The sequence below is a fragment of the Nomascus leucogenys genome, chromosome 1a (genome assembly GCF_006542625.1).
Source record: "Nomascus leucogenys isolate Asia chromosome 1a, Asia_NLE_v1, whole genome shotgun sequence".
NCBI lineage: Eukaryota > Metazoa > Chordata > Mammalia > Primates > Hylobatidae > Nomascus > Nomascus leucogenys.
The window spans coordinates 6077002-6095027 of NC_044381.1; the positions used below are offsets into that span (position 1 = coordinate 6077002).

The 18026-nt window shown below is 40.7% G+C and overlaps 1 protein-coding gene across 2 annotated transcripts in view; it reads right to left on the reverse strand.

Moving 5' to 3' along the window:
• Positions 1–3606: 3606 nt before the first annotated feature.
• The window catches only part of PLGRKT (plasminogen receptor with a C-terminal lysine), a 258459-nt gene continuing 244039 nt past the window's right edge, over positions 3607–18026 (reverse strand). For both annotated transcript variants that reach the window (XM_012500745.1, XM_003273828.2), the window contains 3 exons: positions 7393–7523; positions 6713–6822; positions 3607–4002 (listed from right to left, as the gene is read on the reverse strand). In XM_012500745.1, the coding sequence (XP_012356199.1) occupies positions 3881–4002; positions 6713–6822; positions 7393–7523 (363 nt within the window). In that variant the 3' untranslated portion in view covers positions 3607–3880. The remainder of the gene's footprint in view (positions 4003–6712; positions 6823–7392; positions 7524–18026) is intronic.

Sequence of the window (18026 nt, forward strand, 5' to 3'; positions counted from 1 at the left end):
CAGATGTCTACTTGGTAATTAGGGATTAATCATAAGCATAAACAAATATTTAATTAATATAAATGATGAAGAAATAGCTCAGGAGCATCACAGCAGAAATGCCTTTCCTTTCAACAAAAGGACAATGTAGTAATGAGAGGAAAAGCTTTGGATAATCAGCAGTTATAACACTGAAAAATGTTACAACATACTTGTGCTGCATGGTCATTTTTAATAGCTCCACTTTGATTTTTGCCTCACTATACTATTGGGAGCAAACAACAGTATGAGTGTAAGTGTGTGCGTATGTTTCTCAGCAGGACCTCCACTGAGGTAGAATTATTAGTAAACTCGGTGTCAGTGCCAGAGGAAGAAGCCAATACAATTGAACAGCCTGGTGTTCTTAAGGGGGCCCAGGGCCTGGCTATGTTGCCAGCAATGAAAATCCCATATAAGGTCTTGAGCCGATCAGCCTTTGCAGAGGCATCAAACCTATTCTTGGTGACCTCTGGCTGGACTATGTCAGGAACATTTGAATGGCATGATTGAACTGTGGGGAAAGAAATACAATTCCAGATTCTGGTGTGACCTACAACCAGCAATAGGTCTTAGGCATTCATGAGTCCACCAGTGTTCCTCCCAATAGTTCTTCTTTCCTATGTTCTCTAGAGGCCTTAGATAATCCACACAGATTAAAAATGCAGGGAAAACAACTTCTCCCACTCTGTGACCTCAAACTGGTTTCCTGGTACTGCTATTCTCTATTTTCATAATCTTGAGTCCATTCCCAAGGCTGTAGCCTTAATTCAGGCCACTGGTCGGCACTCACGTGGATCACTGCAGCTCCTCAGTACTTGGGATCTGGGATCTTTCCCTTTTAATCTACGAATTTGAGTAAAAATCCCATTTTGCATTCTTTCACTGCTATCACCCTCAGGAAAGAGTCCAAATTCCTTGCTGTTACATCCCAGGCCCTTCAGGAATTGAATTGTACCTCCACCAGGATCATTTTTGAAAAAGTCCCCCACATGAGGAACCCCTTGCTGCAGCCAAATTGAATGACCTGCAGCAATTCCTTGGATTTGGCTTGCACGGTCCTGCCTTTGTTCAAGCTGCTTCTCTTGCCTGGGGTACCCTTGCTCTTCAACGTTGACCTTCATGGAGAACTTCTATGCATCCTTCAAGACTTGGCTCAAGGTTCTCAAAAACTAAAATTGTAACAAAACACATGTTGATATGTTGTCAGCTCCTTGAAGTTACGGACCACATCATATTCATGCTTGTTCCTACCTTAATATTTAATTTCCTATTATTCCTACTGGGCTTCTATTATTTGGCCATGCCATGTCTCAGTTCAAATGTCACCTCTGCAAAGAGGCAGTGTCTGCAGTCCCGATCTAAAGTAGCACCACCTCATTAACCCAATCATTCTCTTATCACTCTGTTTCATTTCCACTGAAGCATTTGCCAGGATTAGAAATGATCTTGTTCAATGGAACAGAACAGAGCCCTCAGAAATGATGCTGCATAGCTACAACTATCTGATCTTTGACAAACCTGACAAAAACAAGAAATGGGGAAAGGATTCCCTATTTAATAAATGGTGCTGGGAAAACTGGCTAGCCATATGTAGAAAGCTGAAACTGGATCCCTTCCTTACACCTTATACAAAAATTAATTCAAGATGGATTAAAGACTTATATGTTAGACCTAAAACCATTAAAATCCTACAAGAAAACCTAGGCAATACCATTCAGGACATAGGCGTGGGCAAGGACTTCATGTCTAAAACACCAAAAGCAATGGCAACAAAAGCCAAAATCGACAAATGGGATCTCATTAAACTAAAGAGCTTCTGCACAGCAAAAGAAACTATCATCAGAATGAACAGGCAACCTACAGAATGGGAGAAAATTTTTGCAACCTACTCATCTGACAAAGGGCTAATATCCAGAATCTATAATGAACTCAAACAAATTAACAAGAAAAAAACAAACAACCCCATCAAAAAGTGGGCAGAGGACATGAACAGACACTTCTCAAAAGAAGACATTTATGCAGCCAGAAAACACATGAAGAAATGCTCATCATCACTGGCCATCAGAGAAATGCAAATCAAAACCACAGTGAGATACCATCTCACACCAGTTAGAATGGCCATCATTAAAAAATCAGGAAACAACATGTGGAGAAATAGGAACACTTTTACACTGTTGGTGGGACTGTAAACTAGTTCAACCATTGTGGAAGTCAGTGTGGCGATTCCTCAGGGATCTCGAACTAGAAATACCATTTGACCCAGCCATCCCATTACTGGGTATATACCCAAAGGACTATAAATCATGCTGCTATAAAGACACATGCACACGTATGTTTATTGCGGCACTATTCACAATAGCAAAGAGTTGGAACCAAACCAAATGTCCAACAACGATAGACTGGATTAAGAAAATGTGGCACATATACACCATGGAATACTATGCAGCCATAAAAAATGATGAGTTCGTGTCCTTTGTAGGGACATGGATGAAACTGGAAAACATCATTCTCAGTAAACTATCGCAAGGACAAAAAACCAAACACCGCATGTTCTCTCTCATAGGTGGGAATTGAACAATGAGAACTCATGGACACAGGAAGGGGAACATCACACTCTGGGGACTGTTGTGGGGTGGGGGGAGGGGGGAGGGACAGCATTAGGAGATACACCTAATGCTAAATGACGAGTTAATGGGTGCAGGAAATCAACATGGCACATGGATATATATGTAACAAACCTGCACATTGTGCACATGTACCCTAAAACCCTAAAGTATAATAATAATAAAAAAAAGAAATGATCTTGTTTATCTTGATGTTAATTTGTTGCCCGCCCCAATTCTCCCCCCCCTCACTAGAACATATTCCTCTGCCCAGGATACAGGACATTGTCTACTTATTCACTGATGTAGCTCTAGTGTCTACAACAGTGCCTGGCACTGTTGTAGTATCAATAAATCTCTTTGGAATGAGCATATTATATGTAGGGTTCGCATCTGAAGAAATACTTATATATAGGAGTATATTACGAGGAGTTTTCCCAGTGAGTCTAAATAAAAAGGCAGTCATCCAAATCTACCTTTCTCTTGTTTCCACCTCTCTAGCAACTATGCCCTGAGTCATTATTTGAATGTTGTTACCTTTTCCCTTTTACAGCTTTTCTTTTCAGGTTAAGCATCAGTTAAGGCCTTGTCAAGGCCTTTTAGAGCACAGCCACTGGAGCCAAACTTGTTCAAATCCAAGCCCTGGCCAAGTATGGCTTTGGCCCAGCCAAATTGGATGACCTGCAGCAACTTCTTGGATTTGGCTTGCATGCTTCTGCCTTTGTTCAAGCTGCTTATCTGTGCTTCAGTTTCCACATTTATGATTCCTGCTTCATAAAATTATTGGGATGATTACAAGAATTTGTACAAAACACTCAGAACAGTGCCAGTCATAGTAAATGCAGTATATATGTTAGTCAAACAATACTGTTTTCTGTCATGGAGGGGCAGGACACAATTGACAAATCCAAAATACAGAAGCACCTGTGGAAATGGAATGTGGTATGGGAAGTATGTGTGACAGAGAAGTTAGAGCAGCTGGGCATTTGCTTCCAGGAATTCAAAACAATTTATTAATTTTACACTTACATATTGGTAATGCACACAGAGAGAGGAAATCTGAAAGTTATTTAGAGCACCTCCATGATTTTGTGTTGAATGCTATAAATTTTATTTTAAAATAGCTCAAAACTCATCTTGCATTTTAATATTTTGAAATAAAATATATAATATCAAAATCTTGAGCATTTAAAAAACTGTAAAAACCATGATTCAAGTCACTAATTCTGTGCTTTGAGATTTGATTGGTAAACATGATTTCATTTGTCTATGAAAAATTTACTCTGTTCCTTTCTGGCTTTTTCAATGCTTTCAAAAGTGATCATTCCTCTTGGCAGCTGCAATTTACTCTTTTCTGTTTCCAGTATGTCCTCAGCTTCACCTTAAATAAAGTACAGAAATACACAAGGTGACAAAGGGGTCATCAGCAATTTGTGACAAAGCCTGATTGCTACATTCCTTGACAGGCTCTAACACCGTATGAGCCAAGTCCCCAGTCTCATACTTAAATATTTTCCTCAGGAGAAGTAATATACTTCCCAGAGGAAACACAGTGATGAATTCTGAAAACTCATAAATAAATCAGGAGCTACAGGTTGTATTTTTGACATGTAGAAGAGAAAGAGCATCAAGACAAGTAATTTTTTCCCTTGAACCAAAGTCAGGATTAGTATTAATTCTGTTTGTAGGGATTTGGGTAGAGAAACCACATATAGTCTTTCCCATTGTCCTTTAATATAAGTGACAAGAGAGAAAGTAAAGTTTACTACAAATTCTAATTTTTCAGAAAAGCTAATCTTCAACCTGACATTACTTGTAAACACTTAAAATAATATTAAATGTTCTTTAGTCTGTATACTTACAAATATACATATATACACATCTTTATAAACAATTCCTCTTTGAAAGAGCTACACAACGCAGTAATTTCTTGGGCCCAGTGACATTTGCCAGGTTTTACTGTTGAAGACTACTCAGCACATTTTAAAAAACTGTATTACATGTTTACATTTCATAAGCCTCCCCTGGGATTAAAAGGTAACACTTTCTGTGAGTACTCCTCTTTTAACACACTATTTTATTTTTTTGAGACAGTGTCTAGCTCTGTCGCCTAGGCTGGAGTTCAGTGGCACAATCTCAGCTCACTGCAGCCTCTGCCTCCTGGGTTCAAGTGATTCTTGTGCCTCAGCCTCCTGAGTAGCTGGGACTACAGGTGGTGTACACCGGCTAATTTTTTGTATTTTTCATAGAGACAGGATTTCACCATGTTTGGACAGGCTGGTCTCAAACTCAAGCGATCTGCCTGCCTTGACCTCCCAAAGTGCTGGGATTACAGGTGTGAGCCACTGCACCTGGCCTTCTTTTAACACACTATTAATTGTACTCCAAACCCAACAGAACAGACCATAGTTTTCAAATTATAAGAGCATTTCAATAATCTGCAAATATCTTATTTTTTTACGTCTGTCTCAAATAGCAAGTAAAATTCATTATAAAATTATATGTAATTAGGTTGGCCATTGATGACAGACTAGATGTTTGCCACGTGAGAGAGCCTTTCTTCCAGTTGGTAAATTTTCATCATGTGTTAAAAGAATGGCTGATGATAAACTCAGTCGAATAGGGATTGTATATTTTAGGGTCATTACTATTAACATGGAAAAAAAACTATAATCTACATTGTCTAATGTGGTAAGTTTTCTGATGAATTTGACTTTTTTTTAAACAGGAAATTCCCACAAAACTGTCCTATTAAATTTCTGTGCCAGCTGTGTCAAATTCCAGGGCAATAAAAATCAGGATTCTGTGACAGCAGCAGTGTGCTGGTGAATATTTACGAACTAGTTCTCTGAAAATAAAATGTATATAAATGTATAATATGTATGTTTATTATACATGTTATACATGTTCATTATACATAAAAATATGTATCATAATCAAATGTACATGAAATTCCACATAGCAAATTGATTCTCACAGAATGCTTTCATTGATTTTTACGGAATGCTTGAATCCGTAGCCAGCCTACGTTGCAGCTGATGAGAGAGGATAATGGATGATGCTTGGTGTTTCCATTTACACTAATGAGTAGGACAAAAGTGAAACAACGAATCGTTTCCTTCAAGACAAATGTTGGGACTTCATTTATTTGAGAATGATGTAAACAACTTATTTGCTGAACTGGATAATAGTTTTTCAATACTAGAAGAATATTTCACCAACTTTTATGCTACTTACAATGTAATAGTTACAGACAAAGCACACTTTTAAGCTTCATCTGCATTATTAGCGTTTTCTTCATCAATTTTTAAAAACTAGACCATAGGTTGGCAAACTGTCTTAAAGGGCCAGACGGTAAATATTATAGGCTTGTGGACTGATATGTTTCTGTTTCAAGGATGGCTCTGTCATGGTAATGGGAAGGCAGCCACAGACAATACATAAATGAATGAGCATGCATGTGTTCCAATAAAACTTTATTTTTGAAAACAGGTGGCCAGCCTCAGGCCATCATTTTTCAACCCCTGGTCTAGACAATCAACAAAATAAGAAGTCAAGCCTTGATTTGGACCACAGATTTCCATTGTGTAAATATTCCCACCAAGACCAACTTCAGGCTAACAAGGGGATGTCACTGAAACTGGACTGTAGCTGTATTTTGTTTTGTCTGTGTATTACATCTGCATTTCTATCACATAGATACAATAGCTATAAATAACCAAAGAGTATGGACAATAGTAAATATTTAGAAACAGATGAGTTCTACTTATTACCTTTGTTTTAAACACAATTTAATATTATTTATTTGCTGTACTTTATTTATTGCAAGTTTATATAAGTTTTAGTACATTAAGTGACTATGTTTAACAACCAGCTTACACAATCTCTGAAAATGTAGCGATTGGTTCTTGTGAGCTGGTATGAGCTGGCTCTAGGACACCACTGTGTGAAAGGGAGCAGAAATGTTGGTCATTGGAGGTTCAAAGAGAGAGTCTTGTCAGAATCTTTATAAGTCAAAGCTTCCTAAGGCAGGGATCCTTGAACTGGAAAATAAATCAGCAAATAGAAACTCTAGTTTATCAAAGACTTACCTTTCATTCTTTCTAAAAGGGTTCCATAGCCCAAGTCATACTGGTAGGTGAGGATAAAGCTTAATGGAACAATCGGGACCAGGAAGGCTGGCTTCTTTTTTTTAATGGCTCTGTTTCAAGAATTAAAAAAAGAACCAATAACGAAAAATAACCTGTAAAGACATATCTGTATACTTAAAGAAAAAAAAATACCTGCTTTTTGGAAGAATGCCTTTTCCTTCAGAAGTTACTTAATACATTTGATAATTCTATGGAAATGAGATTTCCTTACCCAATACCCCTAACCAGATTCTGCGGTTCTCAAGGGCAAGGTCTGTGACTTGCTCATCTTTATTTGACTTTGAAGCTCAGGTTCCTTGTTTTTAAAATGAGTAAGGATTGGTATCTACCACTAAGGGATTGTTGAGATAAACATATAGAGGCCTTCTTGGTGTCAAGTCGGTGCTCTCTCTCTCTAACTAATAAAGTAGAGAAAAAGACAGAAGCAACCTAGGAAACTAAATTAACTGTTACTGCCTTGCTTTCACAGAGTTACCCCCAAGGACTAAGGTTAATAGGTTACTCTGCTTACATACACTATTTGGACCAAATTCTTATTCTGGCCAACTTCATAATAAAATGGTAGCGGAAAACACAAAAAGAAGTAAATGATTGAAGAAAATGTTAAATAGCAAACATACCCAGCTGTTAAAGAGATGGCTGCAAGGCCAAAAAAAGTTCCAAAATATTTGAGGAATTCCCGAGACCATGCGATCTGCATGGCCATTTGTCTTTCTCTCATTTCACTCTGCATGATGAGCTGCCTTTCCAGCTGAGGACAAAACAAAAGACAAAGTAAAGTTACTCATCTTTGGAATCTGAACAAATAGTTAATGATCTGTTTTTCCAGTGGATTCATTCTTCAATTGCTTTAATTCATGTTTTTTCAAAAAAATCTCAACAGACTTTGACTAAAGTTCCTTTGGACAGCTCTCACCAACTGTCACCTTGGCAGTGAAATCTTCCTGGAATAAATACAGAATAAATATCAATATTCCATTTTTACACCCTGAGGTCTTGACTGCCTGTGGTCTGGAGCTTTAGCCAAGCCTCAAATAAATGTCCAGCTTTTCCTATTGCATGTGTGGAAAGATCTATGGGTCTTTAAATGTAGATACATCTTATTGGCCTTTATATTTCCACTTGCATGGAAATCTGCCTTCCAAATCCACTCCAAATTGAAATTTATTTGGAGTATTTATTTGCTCCATATCACACCACAATATGATAGTAGATGGGTGTTGTTTTGAGACCTCTATAGAGATTTTTCTTTGCCACATTTTTCTCGCCTCAAGTTCTTCACCACTTTGTTCAGTGCCTTTCACTGCTTTGAACAGAAGGCAGATGGCTCAGAACACAGAAGGAAACTGAATCTCTAAATGGATTTTTAGAAAATACTCAGGAGAAGCAACTGTCTGTAAATCCAAGCCCATTATTTGAAGAGAGTTATATTCTTGACAGAGAAAAGTGTTGTTGGCGTTGTTGTTGTTGATGTTTTAATTCTAAAATCTTGGCACTACATGTCATTAGCCAAGCTAGAGGGCAATACACAGGGAGTTCATGATGCAAGGAAGAGGAGAGGAAGGAATAATAATGTGATTTAGTTTTCCCTCCATGCCCTCTTTCTACTGAGGGGAGTAGCTGGGAGGGGCAAATGATAGTTTAGATGTAAAGATGGGGCTTGGCTCCTTGGCCTATTTGGGAGGTTAAATCACCAGAAGATATGACGGAAGCCTCAGATGGGTTTGGGAATCCCTAAACAGAGAAGACTTGTGGCCTTGCTTCCTGCGGAGAATTCTGGGAGGGAGCAGCTACAGCAGAGCAGAAGTGGTTTCAGGGCAGACCTTGCAGAGAGCACACCTAAGAGAGGCCACTTCCATCTCCCTCAGCAGCCAAGCGGTGTGAGAGGAAGTCTGCAAGATTCTCACATTGGCTGGAGAGGGGCACAGAAGGTAGCTATGGATTGAGAGCAGGGGGACTACCAACAAGTCCAAAACCCAGAGCCAGGGGACCCCATAACAGACACTTGGGGAGTGAACATAAGTCAGTGGCTGGGTGGGGAAGGCCACTGGATCCCAGAGGATCAGCAGCACCCGAGAGTGGTTTTCTGCTTTGTTTTCTGTTCAATCAACCTGGACAGCGCCACATGATGTTCCCTAAGGGCATGTGGCCATGTTCCAGGCTGGCGTAACCATCATCGCCATACTCTCAGGTGCTACTGATCCTCTGGGATCCAGTGGCCTTCCCCACTCAGCCACTGGCTTACATTCACTCCCAAGTGTGTGTTATGGGGTCCCCTGGCCCAAGGTTATGGACTCTGGTAGGCCACCTGCTCTCAATCTGCAGCTACCTTCTCTGGCCCTCTCCAGCTGATGTGAGAACCTTGCAGACTTTCTTCACACCCCTTGGCCGCTGAGGCAGATGGAAGTGGCCTCTCTTAGGCGTGCTCTCTGTGAGGTCTGAAACCATTTATGCTCTGCAGTACCTGCTCCCTCCCAACATTCTCCATAGGAAGCAGGGCCATAATTCTCTGTCTGGGGATCCCCAAATGCATCTGGCTAGATGTGCCTTCCCTGATGCTGGTGCCACCTGAGATCACCTGGACCCAAGCCTAGGTCATACCAGGGAAAAGATGAACGGAGAAGGGCAGGAGGAAAGCTGAATTCAACTATTTTCTCCCAAAGAACCGAGTTTTAAACTAGAAGTAATTGAGTAACTTTGACTTGTCAAAATTAAATTTGCTGTCACCAAGAGAAATTGAGGTTCATTCTGAGTTCAATTAGAGATAAAAAATAGATGTGTTTTTGCACAAGATTATTTAGTGTGTGAAATTCATCCTTGCTACATTACTTATTTACAAAACTTGCATACTGATTCATCATATCCCCCAAAGTGATGTAAATACAGCAATTAATTATTTGTGTTTTTATCAAAACGCAGCAAACAAGAAATAGAGGAGTCCTGAGTGGTTCTAAACCTTTGCTGCACAACATGAGTATTTGGGGAGCTTTTCAAAGGTCTAGTACCCAGATATACATCCCTGACCAACTAAACCAGGTGGGATCAATTAAGTCAGGATCTGGAGGTAAAATCAGGCATCCATATTTTCTAAAGGTTTCCAGATAGTTCTCACGTGCAGCCGGGACTGAGAACCATCGCCTGAAATGAAAGACTCATAGCTTATGTTTTTTTCCCACGAAAGATCAACCTGAGATATCAGTCTGAAAGAGATTACCTGGGAACTCTCAAAAGATTGTGAGCAGAGGGGCTTTCAGGGTGATAGAGTTAATCTGTATCGTACTATCGTGGTGGATACATGACACTCTGCATTTGTCAAAACTCATAAAACTTTACAGCACAGAGTGAACCTTAGTGCATACAAATTTTACAAATCAGCCAAAAGGGCAAGGGATGCACAAGATGGAATGGGGACCGTGACAAAATAATCTGACTGTACTACAAATGTGTGGCACAATGTCAATGAAGGGTTCGGGGAAAAGAACTGATCTATCTTTGGAAAATGGTATTTTGACTAAAAACTGTAAAACTAAAGACCGAAAGAACTATACACAAACACTGTACTCTAGTGAGTAAAACTGTCTCTCACAAGTTACAGATTAACAATTCTGAAACTACTTTACATGTCTACTGGAGATGAGCAACAATTGACAGAAGATGGTGGAAGCCAGGTTTCTTATTATTAAACAGGGAGATCACAAACAAGTAAGAGGAAAAGACTAGAATGAACCATGTGGTACTGGATTAAAGCCAATGACATCAATATGAACTAATGCTTAGTGCTTGATATAGAGATAGACAAGGATGAAATTATAGATATGCATATCTATATGCACGCATAGATTAGGCATTCATGGCTTAGTGTAAGTACATACATTTTCTCAGCTCTGTCCACTGACAGAGCACAGAGGCAATAGCAACCCCTTGCAAAGAAGCATACCTAACACCCAGAAACACCCACACATGATTTCTACTCTCCAAAAAAAAATAAAAATAAACCAGGGCTCCTTAGAGAAATAGCTGGCCTAGGACTAGGGCAAGAAATATGTAAGAGAAGCCTACAGCATCTTATAGTGCCAGAAAGTCAAGAGATGCTAAAATAATAATAATGATGATGGAGTATGTCAAAGAGACACAGGAGTCAGCCACAAAGTCACTGAAACAGAACAGTGACATGATCAGATTTGCATTTTAAATGCCCTCTGGCCACCCTGTGAGGAATAGAGGGGAACAGGACTGAACACAGGCAGACCCACTAGGGAAGTGTCCACTTCAGACAGGCAGGTACTGATGTTGCCTTGAAGTAGGATGGCACAGAAAGAAGTAGATGGGCACCAAAGGACATAGAATCAGTAAGAACTGTGGGAACCTGAATGTGGGTAGAGAAGGAAGGGAAGAGTAGGGGTTGACTTCCTACAGTGAGTTAAATGGTGGCCCCTAAAAGGTAAGTCCACATCCTAACTCCAGAAACCTAAGAATGTGACCTTATTTGGAAGTCTTTGGGGATATAATTAAGGATATTAAGATGAGATCACTTTAGATTACCCAAGTAGGCTCTAAATCCAATGACAAATGTCCTTATAAAAGACATACAGAGTAGAGAGGCCAGGTGGAGAAGGCCGTGTAAAGATGCAGGCAGAGATTGGAGCAATGCAGCCACAAGCCAAGGAATGCCTGGAGCCACTGGAAGCTGCAACAGGCAAAGAAGGATTCTCCCCTAGAGCCTTCAGAGAGACGGTGGGCTTGCTGACACACCTCGATTCAGACTTCTGGCCTCTAGAACTGTGAAATAATCATCTTCAGTTGCTTAAAACTAGCACATTTGTTGAGGCAGCTCTAGGAAACAAACACGCTCCTCAGCTGCTAGCTGGATCAGCAAGCGCAGTGGTCCCCAACTTTTTTGGCACCAGGGACCAGCTTCATGGAAAACAATTTTTCCATGGACCAGGTTGGGCGATGGTTTCAGGATGATTCAAGTGCATTACATTTATGGTGTACTTTATTTCTATTATTATTACATTGTAATATATAATGAAATAATTATACAACTCGCCATAATATAGAATCAGTGAGAGCTCTGAGCTTGTTTTCCTTCAACTAGATGGTCCCATCTGGGGGTGATGGGAGACAGTGACAGGTCATCAGGTATTAGATTCTCATAAGGAGCATGCAACCTAGATCCCTCACATGCACGGTTCACAACAGGGTTCACACTCCTATGAGAATCTAATACTGCCCTTGATCTGGCAGGAGGTGGAGCTCGGGTGGTAATGCTCACTCACTGCTGCTCACCTCCTGCTGGGCAGTCGGGTTCCTAATGGGCCACTGACCAGTACCAGTCCGTGGCCCAGGGGTTGGGGATCTTAGAGTTAGTGGATACAGGTGTGCCATTTATTGAGCCAGGGAATGGAGGAGAAGCAATCATTTCCTTCTCAGTTTCCTTTCCCAGTGGCTCACATACTTGCCACTCTTCAGTACCTGTGTGTTTTGGAAAAAGTAAGGAAGAACAGGGTCTGCTGTGTGAAGTCTCATGAGTAAGGAGGAACCCCCAAGACAGAGAGGATGGTGGAAAGGAAAGGAAAGCAGCCAAAATTTGTGGTCTATCTCTGAGAGGCAATTCTCCATGGATCTCCCACATCCCTGTATGCCTTTCGAGCAAAGACACTGACAGTGGTTCCTCCAGAATATATTTCCTAGGATGTTTATATAGCAAAACCCTTGGAAGACAGAGATGGTGTCTCTCTCAAGAGAAAAGGAAAGGCATGCTTATTGCCCATTAGCATTATTTTAGTAAAAGCACACAGTTATGGGTCAATAAATGTTGGTTGTTTATATTTGGATTTGGATTCCTTATGTCAGACTTCATCTCATGTAATGCAATCCACTGCCATATCTAGTATCTCCTGGCCCTGATCACATAGCTCCTGTGGGACCTGAAGACAAAGAGAACAGATGCAAGAAAATGCGAATACACTGGATGTTACCATTGACGTCAGTAATAAGTCCTTTTTCTCTGACCCAGGAGTCATGTGTCTTCCACCAGCATCCGTGAAACTATGGCAGGCTGACTTGCTGGCCTGCATGCAGGGTAAAAATCTCAGCCCACCAAAGCCCAGCAGTGGTCAAGAACTTAAGCACAGGTAATTCCCTGATACCTTTAGGATATTTTAGTCTCAAAGTAGTGGTTCTCAACCAGGCATGATTTTGCCTCCCAGGGGATATTTGGCAGTGTCTGGGGACACTTATGATTGTCACAATTGACGTATGCTACTGGCATCTAGTGGGTAGAGGCCAAGGATGCTGCTGAACATCGTATGATAGGCAGGGCCCCCCCCCACACACACAACAAAATAATTTTCACTTCCAAATGTCAATAGTGTTGTGGTTGAGCAATTCTGGCCTCAATTAAAGAGGTCATATAATCAACACAGGCACTATAGGGGCCAAAGAGAAATGTGACTCTGCTCCTGCCCCGGGGGAGCTCTCAACCTCACTCTGGCCTTCATCTTTTCCTTCTGACATCTGTTTCTGTTCATCCCACCTGCTCCCTTTCCCCCACCTCCCATCACTGCTACCTGCTGTTAGTCATCCCATGTCCATCACCCATAATTATCCTCTGAGTTCATTCATTATGGGCATAAAAAGTTAGAAACCATACCATAAAATTAAGGTCACACAGGAACCCTATGACTGGGTCAGGAGAGGAAACTGCTCACCAGGTCTTGCCCAGACAACCCCTCAAATATGAAATGCCTGGGGTGTTTAAGAAACAGCAAAGTGACCCATGTGGACAGCATGGAGTGAGCAAGGGACAAAGTGGCAGAAGACGAGGTTGGAAGGGTGATGGCAAAGGGACAGACTGCCAAGGGCAGAGCTCCTCAAACTTTAACGTGCATGTGAATCACCTGGGGGATTTGCTCAAAGCAGGTTCTGTTTATGTAGACCTAGGAGGGACAGGTGATTTTCTACTTCTAAGGAGCTCCAATGTCAATGCTTTTAGAAAGTGGACCATATTAGAATACAAGAGTATAGGGTCTCGTAAGCCTTTGCCAGAACTCTAGCTTTTACTCTGAAAAAGACGGAATGCTACTGGAGGGTTTGGATCAACAAATTATGAAATTTGACATTTCAACAGGACCATCTGACCTCTGTTTTAAGAATATTGAGTACCCAAGAGGAATGAACATGTTTTCAATTCATAGCAGCAATTGTCATAATAGACTCAAACTGGAATTAATCCACATGACCATCAACAGTAGGATGGATAATTATGGTGTATTCATATAATGGGATACTATAAAACATGGAAAAAATAATGTATTACTTCTACAAGCAACAATGTAGATGAATTTCACAGATGTAATGTTGAATTAAGAAAACAGACATAATAAAGTACATACGATATAGTCCCATATATAAGGAGGTTTAATAGGCAAAATTAATTTACGGGGATAGAAGTCTAGAGAGTGGTGACATTTAGCACTGAGAGAGGTGGGAGGAAGCCTCCTGGGGGGGTGGGAATGATCTGTTTTTTGATCTGGGTGTTAAGTACACAGGAATAAACATCTGTAGAAATCAAGCTGTACTCTTAAGATTTGTGCACATCACTATATCTATGTTATACTTTAACATAAGAAGAAAGGACGGAGATATTGTAGAGGGGCAAGGGTAACAACAGGGAGAGCAGTTAGGAGGCTATAGCACTAATCCAGGCAACAAACAGGGGTCTGGGGTAGAGTGACACCAGTGGAAATTGTGAGAAGTGGTTGGATTCTAGATATATTTGGAATTGGAAGCTGAAATGATTTTCTGATGGACTGGATATAGGTGACATGATGTGTCAAGCAGGCAGTTTGGTATAGCAGTCTGTAGTTATGGCCAAATTCTGGGTTAGAAATATTAATTTGAAGGCATCAGTTATGCAGGTGTTATTTGAAATTATGAGACTGGATGAGATGCCCCAGGAAGCGAGTATAGATGGTGAAAAGAAGACAATGGCAATCTGAGCCACAGCCACTCCAGGAATATGTAACAGTCAGGGAGAAGAGGAGGCAAAGGAGACTGAGACAGCACAGTCAGGGAGACAGGGAGACAGCCTGCAAGTGTGGTTTCCCAGAAACAACTGAGGAATGTTTTTCAAGGAGGGAGAGATCAGCTGTGTCAAAAGTTGCTGAGAAATTGGGTGAAATAGCACTGAGATATTGCAAGCTTGTCATTCATTAGTAAACATCTAAAATTCTGCCTGTCACTCGATAAACATCATAGGATATATGCAGATGATACATAAAAATCTATATAAACTCACTGTTCTTGCCAAGAGATCATATTTCTGCATTGAAGAAAATAACAAGTCTTCACAAACTGGCCTACTCTTTCACTCTTTCCCCAGCCCTTGAGGTTTTGACTTAAAATGAGCAAGTAGAGAGGAACTTCTCCCCATTTGGAATAGCCCAAGGGCATGAGCCTAGCCCTCAGTCACCATGGTCCTAAAGGTCATGGAGAAATGAAGTGTTCTCTTGGCCTGTTCTGTAATTTCTGCTAGAACTTGTGATGAAATGTCCCTCTTTGGAGAAACAGGACTTCCACTTAACCTCTCTGTGCTTCAGTTTCCTCGTCTACAAAGTGGGAATAATAAGTGTCAATGTCATAATTTGTTACAAAGATTAAAGGTGTTAATATATGCAAAGAACTTACAACAGCACCTGGCACATGGCAAGTGCTAAATAAGTATTCGGTATTTATGATATTGTCATGATACTGACAACGTCCTCCAGCTGAAGGTACCAGGAACATACCTACAGTTGATAAAGTTGGCTTATTGACTTGTGCAATGAAGAAGACATGTACCATGGGGAACTGTGGGGTGTCTCAGTAAGCAGGTATTAGAGAGGACTTAACATAGGACATGGACTTGTGTTAGATATTTGGGGGAAGGCTCAAAGATTATCTGGATTGGATGCTGTCAGCAAGTGGACATAGTTCTATGATGGGATATCTTAAGATTTACTTAGAAGCCGGAGGAAAAAAGCAGGCAACAGTGAAAAATAGTAAGGCTGCCACAGCACTGCTATTAATCGGCAGGGGGGATGCTTGGTCATTTCTGTGGTTTTGACAACGTTCATGTGGTTGTCAGTGTCTGGCATGATTACAGAATGGTCTTGTTTTATGTCTTTGTTCATCACAGTCACAGCATGGTCTTGTCTGATGGTGCTGATCTATGAAATTGTTTATGTTCTGCAGGAGAACATGACGGTCTAGCTGATAGTGCCAGGTCAGCCCCCACCTGTCAGGGTATGTAAAAAATGCCATGTGCTTTGAGGGGATCATTAAAATACTTTTGAAAGACTTTCCATTTCCTCCAGTACCATCTGGATAATGAGTCATCAGAGAAAACCTGGGGAGGTGGGCAGAGAGGAGTAACTGATCTAGGAAGACCCCAATTGCTTAGTCCTAGACATGCTCATCTTCTCTGCTTTGCAAATCATTCACTGAAAGCTCTCAGAAGGGGTTAGGAATTTTCTAGGCGACCCAAAATAAGTTCAAGAAGAAAACAGGAAGAGATAGGAGTTTGTTGGCCTGCACTCCAGGATAAAATGGCATTCTCCCTAATGACTGAAGGCCATTATAAAGATAAAGTAGCGAAACCAGCTTCATAGTACGTGAAACGGACCTTCATTGAAGGACAGCACCTGTGGGAACTCCCAGCCAGAAAGCACATTAGGAAACCTGAACTGCCAGGAGAAATATCAAGCAGGAGTGAGGAACAAGAGTGTGATTTCCAGGGGCCTGAAATGAAGAATACCCAGGAAGGTTGGTACATCATGTCCAGAAGCACCAGGAAGGTGCCACTGGGGTCAGACAGTCACTGAAGAAATCTAGTGGAGTCAGAGGAACCAATGCAGGCCATCTAGAAGGTTCTAAAATCCAGATACCAAACCTGATCTGCTTCAGGATGGGAGGGTATTTTTGCTTAAAATACCAGCAATTCTCAACTCTATGACTAATTCAGTTCTTGTGTGTGAGTGTGCGTGTGTGTGTGTGTGTGTGTGTGTGTGTATATTTGCCTTTCTCCATGTAAAATTAGACCTGAAAAACCACAAAACTCCCAGAGGAAGACCTAGACATGTGACACTTTTATCAGAATTTATCAAGATAGCCTCCAGCTGGACCAGTTTCAAAATTTGAAAGATCACAGGAGAGGCCAGAGTGGTCTCAGGCAGAGAGAGTCAAAGAGGCAGGCTGTGGGGGCTGAAGGCCCTTCCCGCCTTGGCTGTCCCCACAGGGTCCAAGGGCAGAATGCAAACACTATCACATCATTCTCACCTTTCCTCTACAAATGATGTTTATTCTCCTTGGCATTTGATAATTCAGCAAATCAAGTTGGGGTTAGTGGCTTTGGAGCCAGAGAGACCCAGATCTTTAACTCAGGCTCCTTCAGGTAATCGTTGCCTGATCTCAACCATGGCATTCCTCCAACCTGTAGCTTCCCCAATGTACCCAGTCACTCCTACCTTGCAAGGCTGTTGTGTGACTTAGAGATAATATAGGTAAAAAGGCAAACCCAGGTGTAGCCAACAAAGAAAAACAATACCAAGTCAAGTTTACAGCTATGCTGCTTTTCATATCTCAAGTGGGGATTTTTTAAATGTCTTCAAAACACAAAATGACTAAATCTTCAAAAAGAAAAAAGTTCTATTTACTAACATAATTCTCAATTGTCAGAAAATTATAATAAGGGGGACATTAGTGGTTGGTTTTGGGTTTTCTTGTTTTTTTGTTTTGTTTCTTGTTTGTTTTTGCACTATTCGGTCTCTCCACCCTAAATATCAAAGCAGCAGGATTTTCTAAGAACAATTAAAAGATACCTAGCACATCCCAATAGCCAGAAAAGTACTTTGCAGAATTGATGTTGGTCACGAGACTTTAAAAACTTGACTTAAATGGTTAAATGCATGTGTGTGCATAAAGCATCATTAACTTTATCTAAAAATCACTGATTTGAGGCAACTTTATATGATGCGATATGGTTTTGATTTGTGCTAAGTCAAAATAAGATTATTTATCTTTGAACCAATTGCAGTTTATGGCATTTGGTTTCTTGGAGTGGAAAAGAAAACAGCCAACATGTCTTGAAAACATTGCCGGGGAAATAAAAACTAAGATAAGAAAAGAAAGTCATCCTGCTGCAACACTAATTTCACCTAGATTATCGCAATATTTCTCCTGAGGATAGCATACTTTGATTTCATATCAGAAA